This window comes from Medicago truncatula, chromosome 2, assembly GCF_003473485.1.
Source record: "Medicago truncatula cultivar Jemalong A17 chromosome 2, MtrunA17r5.0-ANR, whole genome shotgun sequence".
NCBI lineage: Eukaryota > Viridiplantae > Streptophyta > Magnoliopsida > Fabales > Fabaceae > Medicago > Medicago truncatula.
Genome location: NC_053043.1, coordinates 44,451,998 through 44,475,270, shown reverse-complemented (window position 1 = coordinate 44,475,270; position 23,273 = coordinate 44,451,998). Strand labels below are relative to the sequence as shown.

The window sequence follows — 23,273 nt, the reverse complement described above, 5'->3', positions numbered from 1 at the left end:
AAAGAAATCAGCATAGATATTTCATTGGATGGACCCCTTGCATCACAATGCATTATAAAATAACTAAAATACCTATAAGGGTATCATAACCAAAACTTGAAACAAATAAAACTACCACTTCAATCATCAAAGTGTCGGTGACACATTTAACTGTTTTCTTCTTCTTCTTCTTGTCAACTATCTACGGCGGCACGTTAAGTTTTGTCTTCAATCAGAATGAAGCACCACCGTGTCTCCGTCTTGTTTCTTTTAAGCTTATGCTTCATACTTGCTCGGGGGCAGTCTAAGCACAGTGTACACTTCGACCCACATTGGCACCCGGGAACCGCCACCTGGTACGGCGAGGCTGAAGGAGACGGTAGCAGAGGTAAATTCTAAAATCTAAATAATAACTGGCTGAGAAGACTCGATGAATTAAATTTTAAGTATAGCACTTATAGTAGAGTATTCTTTTTATATCGGAAAAAAAAGTTTTATTAATAACCGTGGTATTAACCATCATTTTGCAACTATCTTTGAAATTTGAACTCTAGCTTTAAAATATGAACTATGTCACTCTCACTTTCTAAATATATTACTAATATCATAATGTGTCAGTGTCGTGTTTAGTGCCCGTGTGTCTAACCTGACTAACCAGCTCGGTATAATGTTTCATTTGTTGCTAATAATTTGTTTTATGATGATTTGTTGTTTGTTAAGGAGGGGCTTGTGGGTACGGAAGTTTGGTGGATGTGAAGCCGTTAAGGGCAAGAGTAGGGGCAGTGGGGCCAGTGTTGTATAAGAAGGGAGAAGGGTGTGGAGAGTGTTATAAGGTCAAGTGTTTAGACCATACTATATGCTCAAAACGGGCAGTGACGGTTATAATAACTGATGAATGCCCTGGCTGCCCTTCTGACCGAACACATTTTGACCTTAGTGGTGCTGCTTTTGGCCACATGGCTGTTCATGGTGAGAATGGTCAACTCAGAAATAGAGGTGAAATCCAAGTTCTTTATAGAAGGTATGCTCATATGATAACTCTTTCTTTAGTTTTCAGTATTCTTTGAGTTTAGAGAAGGGAATTAGTACCTATTTTTACTAGGTTTTTTTTATTTAATGGATCAGGCTAATAAGCGTCCTTTAGGGCACAAAGGACACTTGTTAATGAAGTAAAAAGAGGAAAATTTATCTTGAAAAGAATATTGTTTTACTTTTAAAATATTGATTACACATTTTAAGAAATAATTATTATGTAAATTTTACTTTAGGGCACTCCTTTAACATTTTTTTTTTCATTTCCACCGTTTTGAGAATGGGTTTCACCTAGAGTAATATGACCTACATAAATTTGGCTCATAAGAAGGTGAATGTTTAAAAAAAGTGTTAATTAGAATGACTGCTTCTAGATTTATTTTTATGATAAATCAAGCTAAGACAGATGTGATTAAATGGATATATGAAAATGCAAAGGCTTAAAGCTGCCGAACGTGGACTAAAAAGAAAGGAATATTTTTTTAGTGATCTAAAACATTAGTGTTCTTTATGATTGCATTTTTGCAGAACAACATGTGTATATGCTGGCAAAAATATTGCCTTTCAAGTTAATGAAGGCTCCACACCATTTTGGTTGTCACTTCTAGTGGAGTTTGAAGATGGAGATGGTGACATAAGCTCCATGCATATACAAGAAGTATGCACCTTTCTTTTCTTGTTGATATTTATTTACATAGTTTTTCACTATGTTTATTCCTTTAAAAAACCTAAACTCCCAATCAATTGAATCTTTGTTAATAAAAAAAAAAACCATGCATGTGCCCATAAAATGAAATGCCACTAAAAGGGTCTTTTGATATGATATATACCAAAGTTATAAGATTTTTTTATAGCTAAAAGGAATAGAAGTTGCTCAAACGTGCATTAAGGCATCGTGGTCACTGGTCATATACTTTAATTCGTGTCAATTGTAGTAACAAGAATGGGCATGGCCAGTGTGTACAATTCCAAATGTTGTGGATATGTCACTTGAAATCGAAATCACGTGCAATGCCACTTTTGAAATATCCTTTTATATATCTATATCTATCATATGCTATATCCAGAGTGTTATCCTCATATAATGGTGCCTATTGGTAATCAATATTCCTCTTGGTGTTCCTTTTCCTGAATCTTGTGAACTCAAAACCATGTGATATATGGGACCTCTATAATGAAAATTATATTCAATTCCTCATTTCTCCCATACAACATATAATCGAAGTTAATATAAACTTTTTAATACTATCAACTAATCATATTGTATTAATTTTAAATTAGGTGTCATGAAAGTCAAACATTTATAATGATCAAATCCATATTGAGACTGAATTAATTGGATATTTTGGTGTTTGGCATGCAGGCTGGATCTAGTGAGTGGCTACAAATGAATCATCTATGGGGTGCAAATTGGAACATTGTTACAGGACCTTTGAGAGGACCTTTCTCTGTGAAATTAAGCACGTCAACGGGAAAAAGCCTCACTGCTAAAGATGTCATTCCAAGTCATTGGTCTCCAAAATCCACTTATACCTCTCGCCTAAATTTCTCTCCTTGAACTAATTAAGCTTACTCCCAAAGGGAGTTGGTAAATAATATTATAAGCACCTTTTACCAAGATAAAATAAAGTTATTTAAGTTTCATAAGGTTACAAATCCAAGTCTTCAATATGTTGGTAGGGATTTAGGACTCACACAATAAGTGCGCAATACAACTATCAATCTTGATCGTCAGATTTCAAATTAATAAGATCGTTTAGAGATAATTTAATTATGCGTGATATAATTTTGGGGTACAAAGGAGTAAGGATCCATTAGTTTAAATGAAAGACTGAATTATTAATTATAGAGCCTAAAATGTAGTTAATGTTTGCATTTAAATAACACATTATAATGATTTTCTTGCAATTTTTACAATTATTATTCTCATATTTCACGTGTTCCTAATAAATATGACAATGAGGAAGAAAAGGGGATAATATCATGTGATTACCTAGCTTAGCTACAGTACTATTGCCTGCAAAGTTTAATTAAGGAACCATATAATTGAGCCGTTGACAAAATTTAATAAGGTAATCATATTATAAACGTAATGCTGATGAAGACAATTGTATTCTATACTGTGGGGAATTTAATGTTGTTTTCCTCTTGAGTTCCCTACGTGTAAGGTACTCTAAATCAATCAATTGGTATGTGAGGCACCAATAAATGCAAATGAGTCTGACTGTTACCAAAATTGGACTACTGACCATATCACACAGACACACTATATGAGCACAAACTATTCATTCATATTCCATCCAAATATTTCAAATGACTTGAAAATCAGCTTTGCATGCTCTATCCTGAACTTCTTCAAAATATTACTTGCGTACTTTTTCTAAGAAATGATGATTCCATCATTTTGTTGAACTACATCAAGGTCAAGGAAATATTACATTAGACCCAAATCATCATTTCAAAACAACTTATATAGCCTCCCTGAATTCTGCTGATCTTTGAAACCACCACTAAAAAAACAAAAATTAGCGAGGGAAAACGTAAAATCCTTTTCTAATTCTGTCACTTAATTTTACGACCAAAGAATTTGTGAGGAATTTCATTTTTTCCGTCACTAATTTCCCTTACTAATTTTGCTTTTTCTAGCCGCGAACAAAGCAACACACCTCTCACTAAAGAGCATGCATACATTAATTATTTATATTTATATATCTATAATACGCTTTAATTAGGTCAATCCTATAAGACATTTCAAATACTATCAATATTAGATGATTCTTTCCTCTTCCTTCTCCTGATATATATATATATATATATATATATATATATATATATATATATATATATATATATATATATATATATATATATATATATATATATATATATATATATATATGGATTTGTAAGAACACACCCACTAGTTTTTATGTGGGAGTGTTTTAGCAAGCTACACCTTAAGGTGTATTTAACTACTTTTTAGTTATAATTTGTTAAAACACACTTTCTAAAAAATAAGTGGGTGTATCCTAGCAAACCTCATATATATATATATATATATATATATATATATATATATATATATATATAGTCAGGATCCGTTGACACCTAGTGTCAACGGATTCATTGACACCAAATCTCAACCGTCAATCTATTTTAATCAAAGGCCATTAATATTCTCTAAATTGACTCACGCTAATGTATCCTTACTTAATTACTTTTGATGGCAATTTAAAATCACAATGATGTTTGTTCAACAAAAAAAATAAATCACAATGATGCTCAATTGTTTGTTCTGGACAATGCGCTGCTCTCCACCACATCCACTCCTTGATTTATTGCTCATATATAGATTGCAACCTATAGATATAATTTATCTATTATTCATGAAATCGATTGGAATTAGAGGAAGATAATGAATTCATGGTATTTTGGATGGCTTCACTTTGATTGGTGGAATTTTAGGTGTGAAAATTGACTTTGGAAATTCAGATATGTGAGAAGCAAAGATTGCTTTTAATTGTGTTCTTGAGTTCTTTAAATTCAGACAAAAAAATTGTTTTTTAAATTGAGTTCTTCAGTTTCACCACTTTTAGTTGTGTTCTTGAAATTCATACGGAAGAATTATTCTTGAAATTAAGTTATTCAATTTCTAAATTGCTTTGATTGGTGAAATTAACATGAAAATTGTGTTTCTAAATTTTGGATGGGTTTGCATTAATCGATATTGAATGGGTTGGTTATTTGATGTGTGTTGGAGAAGATGAAGCAGAACATTGGGCATGGGATCAGGTGAGATAAGGAAAAAAAAGATACACAAGTTAATTGAACTAATAATTATGGACCATTGGATTAGACAAAATTGATGGTTGAGATTTGGTGTCAACGAATTCGTTGACACCTGATGTCAACGTATCCTGTCTCATATATATATATATATATATATATATGTGTGTGTGCGCGCGCGCGCGCATGCATTATAATACTAAAAATTAGCCCTTTTTTCTTATAAAATTTAACCTGTAAGTTGTTTTTTGGTGTCTCTGATTGTCATGGAACGGGCCCCTAATAATCTAGAGTTTGATTGTGAGGTAAGTATAGTTGGTCCAAGAATTATTCCATCTAAGAATTGAATTCAGGTCCTTCCAAATCCCTAATTTGTTTAATTTGTAAACTTAAAAAAAAATGTTAAAAGTGATTTAAAATATTAATTCAAAATAAATAATATAATTGTTTTCAAAATTGAATGCCATAACAATTGGTTGTTTTTTAATAGAATAGACAAACCAATGTTAGCAAGCTGGTCTGCATAGTGATTTCCTTCTCTATATATGTGGGATACATTGAAGTTAAAAAGCTGAAGAAGAAGCATACAATTGTTCCATCTATTCGTGAGATTCCAAGAAACAATCTTAGAAGATTTGAATACCAAGAAAACTAACATAGATTCAGTTTCAAGCCAAAAGTTGGGCTAGTGTTTATGATGAGCTATTTCAATAACTACCATTGCTTCAATTAATTCTGAACTTAAAGCTGAAGTAACATCAAGATTGATTGAGAAAGCTCCCAAGAATTCAACATTAGAATTCCTAAAAATTCCACCATAGGTTTGCATCACCAGGGTTTCCAATTGAAGCTCCATTAGTGTTACATTTAACACAATCAAGAATAGGGGGTGACCGTAAAACTTCTTTGGTGATTCTTGGCTTTGGAGGATTAATTCTAACTTCAAAGAATTTAAGGATAGAAAAGTCTGTGATTGATGAATTAGCAGATAGAAGTGAGTTGTTGCCAGAACAAGAAGCACCTGAGATAACCATGTTGACAACATATCTGACATTGATTATCTTAGCATTAAATCTTCTTTGGTTTATGCAAAACCAGATGGTGTTGAAGCAGTGAATTATGGCAGATAGAGCAACCAGTCTACATTGTGGGGACCAATTTCTTTTAGCTATCCTTATGATGTCCAAAAAACTTGAAAAGTTTCAGGTGATTTTGAGAATGTGAAACAACCAGGACCAAATGTCATAAGAGAAAGTGCATTCACGGAACATGTGAGATTGAGTTTCTTGATTTTTCCACAAAGAGAAAAAATAGAGGGAAGCAAACAACCTCTTTTCGCAAGAATGTCATCTGTGGGGAGCTTGTTGAGAAGAATCCTCCAAACAAGAAGAGGCTTGGAGGGGGACAATAGCAGCATTACAAATAGTTTTAGCCCAACTAATGTTTTGAGGATGAGGGGAAGTATGAAAACGATATGCATCTTTAAAGGAGAGACTTCCATCATGAGATGGCTTCCAAATCAGCTTATCTTCCTTGTAAGAATTAGGAATGGACAAAAGTTTCAACTTCTGTTCCAAAACTAGGCAAACGACTAAGATTTCTTAGGAGACACTCCACTTAAAATTATGAATGCAAGTATCAAGAGTAGCTTGTAAATGACTATGAAGATGGGGGAATGTTAAGTGCAGTTGTCAAAGGCTCTCTACACCAGGAATCAATCCAGAAGTTAATATTTTCCCCATTTCCAATATTTCAAGACACATTTTCTAGCACAGTAGAGTATTTATGCCTAGCACCACTCAAAACAGATGACGAAACATGATAATTGACTGGTTTTTTGTTCCTTAGGATCCTGCTTCTAATGAACTGATCCCATTGTAAATCTGATTGCATGATATCCCAGCAAACTTTAAGGTTACCTGCTTCATTGATATCTGAAAGATTTCTAACTCCTAAGCCTCCCTCTTTTAAAGGCGTACAAACTTTGTTCCAAGCAATAATTACAAGCTTTCTTTGGTTTAAATCTCCACTCCATATAAAATTTCTCATCCTTTTCTCCAAGTCTTTTAAAAGTTTAACTGTCCAAGAATAGATGGTAATACACTTGAATTACACTCTTGATAGTAACACTCTACCAGCAACTGATAGAAGGGATGCTTTCCAAGCTGCTAGCTTATTCTTGATTTTATCAGCAATAGGTTGACATATTTGGGCTTGCCTTTGAAAATTGGAACTCCAAGATAAGTAAATGGAAGAAAGCCAATGTTAAAACCAAGATCATTAGCCAATTGAATCAATCTATGATTACTGATAGAACATGCAAATATATAAGATTTTTTAGGTTTAACAAGTTGGCCAGAAACTTCACCATAGTTGAGAAAAACTTTCTTGAGAATCGAGATGTTGGAGTTGTTTCCTTTGCAGAAAATCTTCATGTCATCAATATACATGATATAAGAAGGAATATTAAAGTCTCTGGATCCATGTATAAGCTTTAGTTTCGCTTCCCTAACTAGTTAAGTCAATTCAAATTTCATTAATGTCTTTGGAGGAAGGTAAATGTAAATATTATTGTGAGTATTTTTTTTTTTCTTTCCGAACCCTAAGGTCTAATTGTTATTTACAAAATAACACATTTGCTATTAAAATATTGGGTTAATGGTGCTTTACCCCCTGTAATATAGGTCATTTCCAGTTTTCCCCCTGTATTTTTTTTTTATTTACCCCCTGTAAATTTTTTTAGTTTTCGAATACCCCCTAATAGGTCATTCAAAAATGAAAATTTCTGCAAAAAAAAAAAATTGTTTTTGAATGACCTATTACGGAGGTATTCCAAAACAATTTTTTTTTTACAGGGGGGTAAATAAATAAAAAAATTTACAGGGGAAAAACCAGAAATGACCTTTATTACAGGGAGTAAAACACTATTAACCCTAAAAATATTTAACATGAACTTTAACTTTTCTGTTATATTCGACCAAAATATATCATACATTGAATTCATTAAACATAGATAGCAAAATAAAACATGATCATAAAAAAATGTCATAACCAATTTTAATTTCATAAGATGAGTTTAAACATGCAAGTCATATACTCCACATAAAATTAAATATAAACACAAACATTTTCATCATAGTTATCATATAACTAATACATATATCATAAATTCATTGTGTTAAATTCAAATTTTATGTTTAAATATGTTTCATGATACATTTTTATAAGCACTAGAAATAAAATAGTCAAATGAACTATTTAATTAAGGCCCTGTTTAGTATAAAATAATGGATAACTAATAAGCTAATTTATAACCAAAGAACTTATAACAAATGATTTATAAGTTAATTTATAGTCGATAGTGTATAGCTTAGCTGATTGAATTTGCAATATTTGTTAAAATTAATAGTTGAAGTAGCTTATAAGTATGCAATAACATAAAGAGGTAAATTTAATTAATATTTATTTATTCAACTAATATTGCAGGGAAGAAATTGAAGTAAAAGTGATAAGCTACAACTATAAGCCAAATGAATAAGCTTATCAAAAAACACTATTAAGTTCATAAAATAAAGGGATAATTACATTGACCTCCTCTGAGGTCATTTAAAATGTCACTCATCCCCTTATATCTTTTAATTTAACACTTACTTCCCCTTGTTTGACGGTGAGTTAACCTGCCGTTAGCAAGAAAAAGGAAACTACCGTTTTAACAAAATATAAAAAATCCTCTTGTCTTTTCAAAGAAACAAAACTAAGAAATTGTGATAGTTTCTGTACAATAAGTATTTTGTATTCATACTTTAAATTATCTATTTTTTCTGTGATGTCCAGCCCAAACCTCAAATTTCCTTTACGACACATCCAAACTTTGCATCTCCTTTTCCAAGTTTTTTCATTTGGGACCTACTTTAAGTAGAAAATGGATTTTGTTTCACCATGATTCTTGCTCTGCACATTGATAGGTGTTAATCTGTTAAGCTATGAAGTATTTTTTAATAGGTACTGATGTGTTATGTTATCGAAGTAATTCAGGCAAATGATGTAGTCTACAATGGAAGTAATTCAGGCAAATGATGTAGTCTACAATATTGTGTAGCTTTCTACGCAGCTCTCTTATTTAAAGATTAGATTGTTTGATAGAAAATGGTGTAGTCTTACGATGAGTCGATTGGTTATTAATGGTGATTCAACAATGATGGATTATAAAAACAAAAATTAACGGGAAATTGACGGGGTTAGCCAAAAAGGGGTGTGTTTGTATATTTGATTAAAACTTAAGGGAGGTTAATGTATGTTTTAAAACTAGAGGGGGTGTTTGTGTCATATTAATAGACCTCAGGGGAGGTGAGTGTAATTTTCCCTAAAATAAACTATAAACTTGTGTGAAAAAGACAATTATCAAACAAATCTTTTTTAATCATAAAAACTTTATAAATTGTAAATGAAATCATTGTTTAAAAAATTAAACAAATGTTGTTCTGGTAATTTAAAGTCACAGATCATTAATAAAGATTAATATTACAAATGAAAATTTATGATGAGACAGTAGTATTATTAATGAAGAAACAGTTTTAGCAGTCAAGTTTTCACATTGAGGAGTCAGTCTTCTGTGACTGACTGCCTCTGCCAGTCACTACCAAACAAATCATCAAATAATTCTTTCTCAAAAAGTGCCCTACAACTACAAGCCTGTGCCCTCCATTCCCGCCTAAAAAAAGAAGGGTTACAAAGGCAAACTAAGTTACAAAGTAGAACCTTGAATCCTGGTTAGAAAGCAAAAAACATGGGTTCAAAATGTCAAAGCTTCTATCTTTTACTTTATCAATGAAATATACATCATTTTCAGTTATAAAAAGAAGGGTTTTTTTCTCCCTTGTTTAGTGTTTATTGTTTCCATTAGAAAGAAGAAAAAAACAACTTTTTGTTTCAAATGGGTGTTCTACAATCTATATTTCTCTACCTGGTTTTACTACAAGCATGCATCAAGGTTTCTTCTTACAGAGATGAAGAGTGGAAGTCTGCAACTGCAACATACATCCAAGATAAAGATGGGTCTCTCATTACAGGTAATTTTTAGAGCTGTCAAATGAACTACGTAAATGAGTAAAATCGGCTCGGCCCATTTGATATTAGTCTACATATTATTTAGCCAAGCCCAACTACTGTGGGCCGGATAAAAAACCCAAGTCGTTTTAGGCTTGTGCTGTAAATAAAGCACGGATACGGACACATACACTAGACACGACATTGTCATGCTGACAGTTATTTGAGAAAATCACATAATTCAGTGTGATTATATGTGTCGGTGTCATATTGGTGTTGGATACAACACGTGTCCAACACTGGAGACGGTTAATCCGAAAAGTGTCCGTGCTTCATAGCGCTTGTGTTTTACAACTAGTCCATGTAAAATTACGGGCTATGGGTTTGTCCATCTGGCCTAATATTTTTGCACAAAAGTTTAAGTAAGTTGGGTTCCGGGACTCTCCAGTTTTAGTTTTGACAATGTGGTTGTGAATTGATTACAGAAGGAGCTTGTGGTTATGGAGACATTCACAAGGTTGATTATGGGAAATATAGTACTGGGTTAAGCACAATTTTGTTCAACAAAGGGAGTACTTGTGGTGCCTGTTATGAGATTAGATGTGTTGATCACATTTTATGGTGCTTGATTGGAAGTCCTTCTGTCGTTGTTACTGTTACAGATTTCTGTGCTCCAAACTATGGACTTTCATCTGATTATGGTGGATGGTGCAACTTTCCAAGTGAGCATTTTGAGATGTCAGAAGCTGCATTCGCTGAAATTGCCAAGAGAAAATCTGATATAGTTCCAATTCAATATAGGAGGTAAAACTAAAATGTTTTCATGAGACATATTGATTGACTATTAGAGAGTTTATAGAAACAACTTATCAGATATCCATAAGCCATTTTTATCTTATTTCCGTAAGTTCTCTGGGTTAGTTTATAAAACAACTTATAGCTTATGAAAACAATTTGACTCTATTTTATTTTACGTTATAGAAATAGCTTATAATAAGTACTTATATGATAAAAATATTTTAAACTGCGGTTACAGTTGTGGTTATGCCGCGAACCTTTATATAGCAGCAAAATGCGACCTATACGGTTGGAATGTTGTTAAGGAGACATCAAAATTCTTTATATTGGGGCTACCAATTTAAAACTATAAGTGCATATGTTATAAGTGCTTAATAAAGCTATTTCCTTTATCCAAACAGGGCCTAAGTCTTTTTTTAATGCTTAGGCTTAGGCATCTGGCTTATACAAGGAGTTCTTTTTTGTGCAGGGTTAAATGCAAAAGAACTGGTGGCTTGAAATTCACAATGAGTGGAAGTTATAATTTTTATCAAGTTCTTATTACCAATGTAGGGTTGGATGGTGAAGTGGTTGCTGTGAAAGTGAAGGGAACAAAAACTGGCTGGATACCAATGGCAAGGAATTGGGGACAAAACTGGCATTGCAATGTGAACCTTCAAAAACAACCTTTATCCTTTGAGGTTACCATCACAAGTGGAAAAACAATCACATCTTACAATGTAGCTCCTGCAAATTGGCAATTTGGACAAACATTTGAAGGAAAACAATTCTAGGATGAAAGGATTCAGAATTTTGATGGTAAGCGATAAGTTTTAGTGACTCGAATTTTGAACTTCTAACTGTGATTTTGGACCCTTCATAGCACTTTTATTTTGACATGTTCAATTTTAATGCTGTAATGATGTTTTAGATTGCCTGAGCTTACAAAGCCAGCAGATAAACTTAATTTTATCTAAATTCTGAACTCTAGTTGAATAATGCCTCCTAATTTCCTTTGACATGATGCATCTTCACATTTTTAAATAAAGGTATGGACATATACAAATCTACAACAATATTATTTATCTTTTCTATGTTTAAATTACATACATCCTCTGATCACCATGTGTAATTTTGCACAGAATTTTGGCCTTTATAAATACAATATTCTATGAAATATGTAAAAAATTATAGTAGAAAACAATTAACTCATTGGATAGCAACTTCCATGATTTGGTAGTGTACACAAATCATATCCAAATAAGCTATTCCTTGAATATTCTTCATTCATTGCCACATGATGGATAACCTAAAATCTGCAGCAACCAATGACCTACAACATTACCGGCCTTCCCGAATGATATCTGAATCCGACGGTAAAATTGAACTTGAGCCACTTGTAGATGTCTTAGAATTATAACTGAACATTCTAATTTCTTCAAAAGTAGGGTGATCTCTATATGGAAGTGTACTTTCAGTTCTAGACCACATTGCAGCTGATTTTATTCTTCCAAGTAAACTTTTCTCTGTATTTTCTTCATCAGATTCAATGCTTTCCATTTCTCCCTCTAACATTTTCACAACCTGTCTCATTACTGGTCTAACACTAGGGTCTGAATTTGAACACTGTAAACCCAAATGAAGCAATCTCTCAGCTTCCTCAATGGTGTATCCTCCCTTAGCCTTCAACCTTTCATCAACAGCACTGTGAAGTTGATCAAGCACCATTAGGGACTCCATCCATTCGATTAGCCCTGGCTTATGTTCATCAATAGGTCTTCGGCCGCAAATCACTTCCAACACCAATATTCCAAACCCAAACACATCAGACATAGTTGATGCTCTTCCTGTTCGAATCACTTCTGGAGCAATGTATCCTAATGTTCCGAGTACTTTTGTTGTGCTGGCCACTTGTCCGTGATGCTCATGCATGAGAGCCAAACCAAAATCCCCCAATCTAGCATTCATATCCTTGTCAAGTAGAACATTGCTTGCTTTGATATCCCTATGCAAAACCTTGACTTCCCAACCTTCATGCAGGTATAGAATCCCTGTGGCTACATTTTTCAAAACTTGAATCCTCTCTTCCCATGTTAGCATCTTTCCTTCTTCACACTCAAAGATCCATTTGTCTAAACTTCCATTAGTCATGAAGTCATAAACTAGAATCAAGTTTCCCTTTTCTTCCTTGCACCAACCTCTGAATCCTACTAAATTTCTATGTTTCAGTCTTCCTAGGCTTGAAACCTCGGCCAAAAACTCTCTCATCCCTTCTCTCTCTTGAGGGATTATCTTGACAGCGACTTCAACGCCTTGCAAAATCCCTTTATATATACTTTTGTTCCCTCCTACAGCAACCGCATTCTCTTCAGAGAATCCTCCTGTTGCTGCATGAATCTCTTGGAAACTAATCCTATGTGGCCAATACTCTAATTCCCAATCTTCAATTTCTTCTTCTCCTTTGTTTCTCATATGGCGAATGAATAACACTGCACAACCAATGATTAAGACACAGACAACACTGGTTATTCCTACATCTATAGCCTTTGCTCCGAAAAACCATCCTTTATGAGGGACAAATGAAGGCAAGTTGTGTGTTACTAAAGCATCACCAATTGAAAAATTTGTATTACTAAAGCTCCAAGCAAGAATCTTAACACTATCTCTTTTCTTCCCCGTGGCTGCACAGAATCCAACATAAGTTTCATCCCTAAGAACTCCAGAAAGGTTAAGATTCATGCTGATAAGAGGCACACGTGGCCTCTTTTGTCCTGCCCGAGCCATCGTAACGTTTATCTGAGAGTGCATAAACTCAATCCATACTTGATAATTTTCTCCACTGTTCATGTTCAACACATTAAACTTCTTGTCATGTTTCCCACCCCAATAGCCAGCCTCATGTGAAGATACGGATGTTAGAGAGTTTACGTCGATACCAACATGATTATCATCAGTATCATTGAATTCTTCGTTTCTAACTATATCGAATTCGACTCCAAAAACATGGTCGTTAGGATTACCTTGATTTGTAAGATTTAAAAAACCGATATACTCGGTTGATGTTGTTCCATTTAGACCACTTGAAGGTGTGAATATGAAGGCAAAGCCATGTCCTGTGATAAAGTTTTTGATGGGGGAGACAGAGAAAATGAAGGAAGTAGCAAATGGGAGAAGAGTGGAAGAGTTTGATGGTTTTGTAGGTATTTTTTTAGGGTAAAAAGCACGAGCTATTGAGAAGGAAGTAGAAGTGTCATTAGTCAGAGTGAGAATGGATTTGTTAATGGTTGCATTTCCATATAGGATAATGTTTTTGGAGTTGAAGTTTGTATTATAGACAAATTCAGTAGTGGAAACATAACTCAAAATGGTTAAAGTGTAAAGAAGAGTGAAAAGTAGCTTAAGTTGAGGCATTGGCAAAGAACTAAGAATGAATGAGAAACAGTTGACAAATTGAGTTTATTTAATATTAAATATAATAAGATATAAATTTAATAGTGATGTTACATGAGTGAACTAAATTAATTAGATGCTAGGAAAAGGAAATGAGTGGTTTGTAAAAAATGCTAAAGTATATACTTGTTTGAAAAATGAAGAATGATGTATGTACACTTGACTTTATAGGTCAACCCTTCAATTCAAACACAACACGTTTTGTTTGTACTACTTGATAGGTTTCAATGCAAATTGGAAAAAAACATGTCACGAGGGAAGACTTTTGTTTCTCATTTATTGTTTCAACAAACAAGTGATTTGAATCTTCAAATTTTATTTTTCGTTCGGCCGAACACTAGATTAACAGATTCTCTTTCATTCATTGAGATGGATAAAGAAACTTATCAAGCGTTTATAAAAATATGAAACTCTTCGTTGAACTTTTTTTTTTAAAAAAAATATCGGGGAAATTTTATTTATGATTGTAGAATAAAATCCTACAGAGTTGTTGCTGAAATTACTTATTGGAATGGGAGGTACAATGCATAGAATAGAAATCACACACTCACACCACACCAGCACACAACATTAAGCATGGGACTCTTAATTAGCCTCTACAACCACAATCACAATCAGATACTTTGTTTGTCAAGGAAGTCAATGATGAGCTTGTTCACTTCATCTGGGAATTGTTCGTGCACAAAATGACTTCCTTCTGGAATATAAATGATTTCTAAGTCTGGCACAAAATTTTTCACCACCCCACTTCGGATGTAGTCTTCCATGCCGGGAAAGTTGAAACAGTAGTCTTTCTCACCCATTATCAGCAGTGCAGGAACATTTACTTTAGGATCAATTAGGCCACTTTCCACTGTGAGAGACCTGTGTGGATCATAAACAATGTTTTCTAATTTCATATAAACATGCACTCTCAATGTGTGAGGCAGTGTCGCTATAATCAATCCCTTTATGTATCGAAATTACAAATAAATCATTGAGTGTATATTCTGTTAATAATTTGATGGAAGGAACTGACTAATAAAATACTCATTTGATTGCTAAACTAACAAATGTAAAACATTTGAGGACTAAACCGACTAAAACCACCTTTAGGGGACTCTCTCCTCCCAACTACGTTTTTCTTTTCGCAAGGTTCAAATCTAGAAGTGTAAGAATATTGAACATTCCATTTGTTAAAGAGCATTTTAAGTTGAATTTTGAGACTTTGATTACCTGTATGGAACCTGCAATGCAAATCTGAAGCCAGATTTTTCATACAGTGATGCATAAGCTGTTAAGTCTTCCTCAGAGAACCATGGTGGGAGGGGAGTAGATGGGTTAAACAAGTCCATTATTTCTTGATCATCACTTGCTACTGGCACCTCAGTTTTAGAAAAGAGTATATAGATGTTCCTTATAACTGATTTGACATCAAAGCGGCCGAAATCTGCTTCTGCTCTCCCAGGCTCCTGAATTAGTTTACTCAACAGTTCATTATTGTTATAAACTACTCCAAACTTGATATTTATAAGAAAAGTACGTGTATTTGGTTCAAATTTTGACCAGATATATGTACTTTTTTGTTTATGTTAAGTCTAGAAAGAGTATAGAAGAAGAAATAAATGATTATGGGAGAGAATGTGCACCTGCCACCTAGTAATGTAGAAACCTTTTGGGAGAAGATGGTTCTGGATTGCAGAAGGACCAGGATTCATGAAAGGAATGCCTAAAGTTATGAGAGAAGCCACTTTTTCTGGATAGACAGCAGGTACAAGATTTGCTACAATGGCACCAGAGTCCTTACCAATAAGGAAAGCCTGATACAAGCAATTAAAATTGCACATCCAAAAAACTATCAGACAACGCTTTCGCCTTAATCAAAAGAGTCTTATTCTTTGCCTTTTCCTCACACTTTTTTCTTCTATGACACGAATTTTACATTCAACAAAGCCAAAATTGTACAAGACATAAACGAAAAAAATTACCTATACTATTATAGATCATAGGCGCTGTAGGAGCTATTTTCAATACAAAATGACAATAAGCACTTAAAATTGCCTTTGACATAACTTCCTCTGAAATCTCAACTTTCATGCCGATTCTAGTGAAAAACAACACCTATAATTTTGGGAGTGATAGGGTTGTTTGGAGGAAGAAACATAAGTGTTAAGAGATAATGGTCGTAGATTCTACTTCCCCCTCTAGCATTTCTATCCCACGAAACACTGACATACCGACATGTCAACATGTGTTGGGTCTGACACTAATCAAATGTGTCGGACACCAGACACACCTTTGATCATACGTATTGGTGCTACAGAGTTTCCAACAACTCATTACTAATATTTTTCATAAAAAAAACCGCTATGATCCCGAAGGTAAGCTTTGTCCATAGACCAATTTTTAGTTTCTGTTTTCTATCTTGCTCTCTTTACTGACTATTAGGGTCTGTGTTCTGCTTATATCTAAGCTGAAGTATGTAGAGAAATTTTGGTGATAAAATTTCATGCATATTAAAAATTTATACAGGAGATACTATAGTAGGTAGAAATTGACTGTAAAGAAAATCTTGATCTTTAGTTCTTTACCTTGTTGATACCTAATGTATCTAAGAGATCCTTGACTTCATCAACAAGGTCCATTATGGTTGATTTTTCTGGTTCTGCTGGATGATCAGAGAGTCCATAGCCTCTAGAATCAAAGGCTATAGCACGGTATCCAGCATTTGCAACAGCAATCATTTGGTATCGCCATGTATACCATATTTCTGGGAATCCATGTATGAAAACCACTGCTTTTTCACCTACACAAACAAATTTTTTGTTATAATACTTTCGAAACGAATCAATCATGAATATTTTCTGATATAAGGGTGTTGGTATACCAGTTCCAATCTCAGCTACATGGAGCTTCAGTCCCTTCACTTCTACATGACTGTGTTGGATGTTATCCATCTTTGATGCTAGATGAAGTGTGTGAGTGTGTGTGAGGGAGTTATAATGGCTAAAAGAGAAAAGTTCAACAAAGGTATAAGACAAATGAAGCACCTAACTCATTTCCTTCATGTGCAGATGCAGACAGATTAAATTTAGTATTTAGATGCTGTTTTGCAAATAAATTGAATAGAGTATTTAGATGCTGTTTTGCAAGCAAATTTAATAGAATATTTAGATGCTGTTTTGCAAACAAATTAATTAGGGTTAATTAAGTTTTTAGTCCCTACAAATATCTGCAATTTTATTTTTAGTCCCTATATCAGAAAATATTGGAAACACTTTTTAGTCCCTACAAAATTTTGCAGATATTTATAGGAAAATATAAAGGGTCTAAAAATCTGCATAGAAGATATTTTGCAACATAACAAAACTGCAGATTTCATGGTCAATATATTTATAAATATCAGAAAATATTGCAATCTAGTTATCAGAAAATATCAGAAAACTGCAGATTTTGTTATCTTCAATATTTTCTGATATTTTTACAGATAAATTAAAATCTGCATAGAAGATATTTTGCAACATAACAAAACTGCAGATATTTATAGGGTCCAAAAACTTAATTAACCCTTAATTAAATATTTAGATGCTATTCTGTAAAATAAAGGGTCAATGGTGAGAGATTAAAACGTGGTTGGATGAGTATATTAATATATGTACACCTAAAAATAAATAATTTCTTAGCCGAGATCGGCAAGTAGTTGGAATTAGGGTCAGTTGAATTCTCCTCAGTAGGTTGAAGGTTAAACGAATATAGAAACAACTGGATATGAGTTAGTCGAATCTTTCTCATGTCTATTGAGGTCCACAAAGATCGTAGAGGTGTTAGAAACAATTAAAGTTAAGTAGAACTTGAAAATTTGACATTTTTACCCATGTTCCATGTTTATAGCCCTCCCAACCAAAACAACTATTGGCATGGAGGTGCATTCTAAGGAAGCAATGCACTCGTGGATGGAAGGAGTGGGTAATGCCGCGAAAGACGGAAGGTCAACCCAAACATGGGGCACTACGTACTAAATTTGAGTATTTCTTTCGGTCGGAATCCAAACTTTGCTTCACCACATTGTAAGAGTCTATGGTAGATAAGTATATTTAATAAATGTAATATTTAATGGGAGAATCACCATTTTAATTTTCTTTTGCGTAGTAGTAAAAATAAATAATTTGTCTGTGAAGCCTAGCTCAACTTCCAGTGCAGATATTGCTAGACTGGACACAATGCGACCTGGAACCTCCGCCTGGACACTGTAGACCATAAACCACGGATAGTTCTTCATTAGCTTCAACTGTAAAATCTTTTAGTTTTGTATTTAGTTTAATTATGTAAGTTTAGTGTTTAATATAGTGTCAATTCAAATAAATTGTGGATTATGCAAAACTCTTAACATTTGTCAAAAGGATTCGCATTGTGAGGGCATCATCTGGCATTGCAATCTAGTTATGTTGGAAACACTTTTATGTCGAATCTTGCAATGCAACACATTGCAAGGCCTGAGTGTTCAACCAGTGTACAAGACCTGCGTTGCATTGCAATGTAACTTGCACACAATGCGACACTTTGTTTTTCCAGACAATATTTAAAGGATTTTTAACACAGTACTCCTCTAGATTCTTGCATAATCCTGACCTTGAGAAAACATCCATAGCACATTGGAGACAAAAAAAGTGGAGATTCAACCTTGGAAATAGGCGTTGATCTTCCATAAATTGTTAATCATGTGTAACTCTATATTCACTATGTAGCATATGTTCATTAATATGAGTAGCTGAACTCTCATTCTTGGGAGTGAGTAGATTTGATGAAACCTTTATGTTTTGATTGAATTTATGATTATTTGAATAAATTCTCCTCAATATTTTTTTTTAATCTGTGTTTGTAATGAAATTTATTGACAACTGATTGGATGATTTATGGTTCTTAGTCGGAGATGGAAGTTTATCTATGAATGCTTGAGACCAAAGTTATTGATGCATGAAATCAATCGACATTCATCGGTAACACTATTAATATTTTAAAACTTCCTTCTTGCACATTTGTTACAGTTTACAATCAACAATTCAGTCACATCCTTTTTCCATTCAATTAGGTAATTTGGTTAGAGAATTAACATTAATTTTGAGGTTCTTGTGTCTGACAACCTGATGTTTTACCTGCTAATAAGCTAAATGATAAAGGGGTTCCAAGCACAAGTAGTGAGCAGATACATACTCGTTCACAAAAGGATGTGGTAAAAAACAATCCTAAATATTTGTGACACCGACTGTCATGTTGACAGTTTTGTTCATATTTTCTGTTATTTTGGTTGGTTGCTGAATCTATCTTGGTGGGATAGATAGGATTGTTTTGATATTTGGTCTTTTTCTGCTAGTTCTTTGGAATCTGAAAAGCTTTAGTTAAAAGCTTGAAGTTTCTTGGCTCCTAAGGGATAATCTAGGCTTACCTTTCCTTAGAGTTTCTCATGTGTACTCTCTGTTTGTATACAGTTCAGGCATTCTCTCGACTTTTATTGCTTTATTGTGCCTTTATAAAAAAAAAACTGATATTTTACCTTTATTACTTGCAATGATTCAGTAAACTTGCCAAGACGCTATAGACCACTGCTATCGTGTTCCTCTTCTCCTCTACAAAACTCATTTGGTTAATCCTTAGACAAAGAAGTAGAAACTTTTAGACTGCCACCTTCTTTCATCTTTCTTGGCCACTTTGGTGAAACATTATTATCAAAATCATTTTTGTTTCATTTTAGATTGGGAGCTATAAGATTGGTACATTGATTTGAGTGAGATGGTTAAATAGCATAGTGATAAGGAGGAAGAGAGTTTGGTTCGCATCTACAACATAATACTAACGATACTAACATTTACCAGATAAAAAATATCTCATAGTAGACTATGTTAATGATTGTAGAATAAATCCTACATAGTTCTTGCTCTAATTACTTATTGGAATAGAAATCACATTCACACCACACCAGACAAGGGAATTATTTGTCATACACAACATTAAGCATGAGACTCTTAGCCTCAACTACCACAGTCAAATCAAATGCTTTGTTTATCAAGGAATTCAATGATGAGCTTGTTCACTTGCTCTGGGAATTGTTCATGCACAAAATGGCTTCCTTCTGGAATATATATAGTTTCCAATTTTGGCACAAAATTTTTCGCAACCCCACCTCGAATGTAGTCTTCCATGCCAGGAAAGTTGAAACAATAGTCTTTCTCACCCATTATCAGCAGTGCAGGAACATTTACTTTAGGATCAATTAGGCCACTTTCCACTGTGAGAGACCTGTGTGGATCATAAACAGGGTTTTCTAAATTCATACAAGCATGCCGCTAAAGTTAGAGACTATTTTAGAGCATTGGAAAAAATAGACTGAATACAAAAATACGAAGAAAATGCCATGAGTAAGCGGTAATTTTGGTCCCTAAATATGTGAAGGGGTATCTCTATAGTTCCTTAATGTATCTCTAAAAAGTGTAGGAATACTGAACATTCCATTTATTAAAGAGCATTTTAAGTTGAATTTTGAGATTTTGATTACCTGTATGGAACCTGCAGTGCAAATCTGAAGCCAGATTTTTCATATTGTGATGCATAAGCTGTCAAGTCTTCCTCAGAGAACCATGGTGGGAGGGGAGTAGATGGGTTAAACAAGTCCATTATTTCTTGATCATCACCTGCTACCGGCACCTCACTTTTAGAAAAGAGTGTATATATGTTCCTTATTACTGACTTAACATCAAATCGGCCAAAATCTGTTTCTGCTCTACCAGGCTCCTGAATTAATTTACTCAATAGTTTATCATTTTCATAAACTACTCCGAACTTAAATACAAGCAAAAAAAGTACATCCTTGAATATGTCCATCCGGTTCAAATGCGAATCAGATACATATACTTTTTTTGTTTATATTTAAGTCTAGAGGAAGTATATAGAAGATAAATATGATTATGGAAGAGAATTTGCACCTGCCACCTAGTGATGTAGAAGCCTTTTGGAAGAAGATGGTTTTGGACAGCAGAAGGACCGGGAAGTATGAAAGGAACGCCTAAAGTTATGACAGAAGCTACTTTTTCTGGATGGACAGCAGCTACAAGATATGCTGGGATGGCACCAAAGTCCTTACCAATAAGGATAGCCTGATAGAAGTAATTGAAATTTCACATCCAAAAACTGTTAGACAAGTTTCTCATCTTAGTCTAAACTCCAAGTCCAAAGTGTCTTGTTCTTTATCTTTTCTTCTCAAAATATAAGCCCCTATACAAATTACTAAGTGCATTTATTAGGGACGGAGGGAGTAATAAATGGGAAGGTCGCTCCAGCTGGTGAGACGTAGGCACAAGGAACATTTAAGTGGTTAAAGTGTAATCTTGTAAACTAGACCTTTAATACTTAAACACAACTTGTAATATGTAATTATTTGGAAAAAGAAATTTTTTGGTGATTAAATTTAAAATTGTCTGTGAACATAAAATTGTATGAATATATTAATGAGAGATATTTTTGTAAATCAACTCACAATTACTCTTTTCTATACACAATCAACTACGTTTCTTAATTTATGTGAAATTGTTAGAATGACATATAATTTGGAATAGTGCGAGAGTACTATATACAAGAGATATTGTACTAGTTAGAAATTGATTGTATAGAATATCTTGGTCCTTACGTTGCTGATACCTAATGTATCTAAAAGATCCTTGACATCATCAACAAGGTCCATTATAGTTGCTTTTTCCGGCTCTGCTGGATGATCTGAAAGTCCATAGCCTCTAAAATCAAAGGCAATAGCACGGTATCCAGCATTTGCAACAGCAATCATTTGGTATCTCCAAGTATACCATATTTCTGGGAATCCATGCAAGAAAACCACTACCTTTTCACCTGCACAGATAAAAAATGTTGTTGTACTTCAGAGTTTAGAAACAAATCAACCAAGAAAAGTTTATGATATGATAGAGTTGATACCAGTTCCGATCTCAGCTACATGGAGCTTTAGTCCCTTCACTTCTACATGACTGTGCTGGATGTTCTCCATCTTGGATGAATGGTGAAGTGTGTGTTTGTGTGTGACTGTGTGATAGAGTTATATGACTAAAAGAAGAAAGAAAACAAAGGAAACAGACAAATGAAGCACCTAACTCATTTACTACATGTGTAGATACAGACAGATTAAAATGAATATTCGGATGCTGTTTTCTAACAAGTAAAAAAAGGGGGGTCAATGGTGAAATATTAGGCATAGTTGGATAAGTATAGTTTCATGAACTATGTTAAAAAGCATTAGTCATAGGGTTAGATTGCAAACTACCAATTGATTTGGATTCTCCAATGGCAATTGTTGAGCAAAAATGTTTCATGAAATGAACATCCAATTTTCTTTACATCTGCGACACTCGGTTAACCGCGTGTAACATTGTAAGAAAATTGATAAAAATACCGCAAATTGATAACATAATTTGGTTTTATTCAAAAGTGTTGGTAAAGTTTAATTAAACATTTTGGTTGAAGCAACAACTCTTCAACCAACAGGTTAAACAAACTCTACCGACGCTGATAGTTTGAATGAACCTACATTATGTTGTCATTTTAAATCGTGTTGTCAAATTGTGTAATGTTTGTCAGTTTAAAATGTTGTTGAATTATGTTCTATTTTTAATAAAAAAAAATTGCTTATGTTTGTCGATTTGAAGGGTTGTTTCTTGTTCACAATGTTTTTCACAAATCCATCCAAAGCTACGCCTTGAACACAATTCAGGAGTTACCAAACAGTTCAAGAGTTATATTTCCTGAACAAGTTATTTAGAGCTAAAAACGGAATTCCGAAGGGCCTATGAGCAACAAAGGGGGCAGGAGAGCAATTTCTATTGTAGTAAGGTGAAAGCCCACTTCAGCTCCTTGGTTTTCAATCTTATTCAGCACTACAAGACATGACAATGGGGCGGGGTGGGGACGGATTTTGTCATCCCCATCCCCATCCCCTACTCACATATATTTATCCGTTACCCTACCCATATTCAACGGGGATGAGAAATTAAATCTCATCTCCGTCCCTAATGGGTTCCGGTATTCCCGCCCCATCTCCGACCCCGCAATGAATCAATTTTTTTTTTTTAATAAAAAAGGAGTTTTTTTTAAGCTTCAATGGTAATTTTGTAATGCATTATCCAACAATTTGCGTTCATTTTAACATTTCCTTACCGAATTATTCGGTT

General features: G+C 33.8%; 5 protein-coding genes across 5 annotated transcripts; 2 read left to right on the top strand and 3 right to left on the bottom strand.

Moving 5' to 3' along the window:
- Positions 1-78: 78 nt before the first annotated feature.
- LOC25487639 (expansin-B3) lies at positions 79-2,854 on the top strand. The gene is made up of 4 exons (XM_013609624.3): positions 79-367; positions 700-1,000; positions 1,540-1,669; positions 2,375-2,854. The coding sequence occupies exons 1-4, from the start codon at positions 217-219 to the stop codon at positions 2,567-2,569; spliced, it is 777 nt and encodes a 258-aa protein (XP_013465078.1). The 5' UTR covers positions 79-216; the 3' UTR covers positions 2,570-2,854.
- A 6,505-nt stretch (positions 2,855-9,359) lies between these two features.
- Positions 9,360-11,639, top strand: LOC25487637 (expansin-A16). Its single transcript, XM_013609622.3, has 3 exons — positions 9,360-9,866; positions 10,329-10,647; positions 11,111-11,639. The coding sequence occupies exons 1-3, from the start codon at positions 9,731-9,733 to the stop codon at positions 11,412-11,414; spliced, it is 759 nt and encodes a 252-aa protein (XP_013465076.1). The 5' UTR covers positions 9,360-9,730; the 3' UTR covers positions 11,415-11,639.
- A 75-nt stretch (positions 11,640-11,714) lies between these two features.
- LOC25487636 (probable L-type lectin-domain containing receptor kinase VII.2) lies at positions 11,715-14,075 on the bottom strand. The gene has a single exon (XM_013609621.3). It carries the CDS (start codon positions 14,029-14,031, stop codon positions 11,962-11,964), a length of 2,070 nt encoding a protein of 689 aa, XP_013465075.1. The 5' UTR covers positions 14,032-14,075; the 3' UTR covers positions 11,715-11,961.
- A 431-nt stretch (positions 14,076-14,506) lies between these two features.
- On the bottom strand, positions 14,507-17,167 carry LOC25487635 (bifunctional epoxide hydrolase 2). Its single transcript, XM_013609620.3, has 5 exons — positions 16,937-17,167; positions 16,641-16,855; positions 15,699-15,869; positions 15,286-15,521; positions 14,507-14,934 (listed from the first exon to the last, which is right to left on the bottom strand). Exons 1-5 carry the CDS (start codon positions 17,004-17,006, stop codon positions 14,685-14,687), a joined length of 942 nt encoding a protein of 313 aa, XP_013465074.1. The 5' UTR covers positions 17,007-17,167; the 3' UTR covers positions 14,507-14,684.
- A 2,709-nt stretch (positions 17,168-19,876) lies between these two features.
- On the bottom strand, positions 19,877-22,187 carry LOC25487634 (bifunctional epoxide hydrolase 2). Its single transcript, XM_013609619.3, has 5 exons — positions 22,027-22,187; positions 21,728-21,942; positions 21,027-21,197; positions 20,600-20,835; positions 19,877-20,343 (listed from the first exon to the last, which is right to left on the bottom strand). The coding sequence occupies exons 1-5, from the start codon at positions 22,094-22,096 to the stop codon at positions 20,094-20,096; spliced, it is 942 nt and encodes a 313-aa protein (XP_013465073.1). The 5' UTR covers positions 22,097-22,187; the 3' UTR covers positions 19,877-20,093.
- Between the last annotated feature and the right edge of the window lie 1,086 nt (positions 22,188-23,273).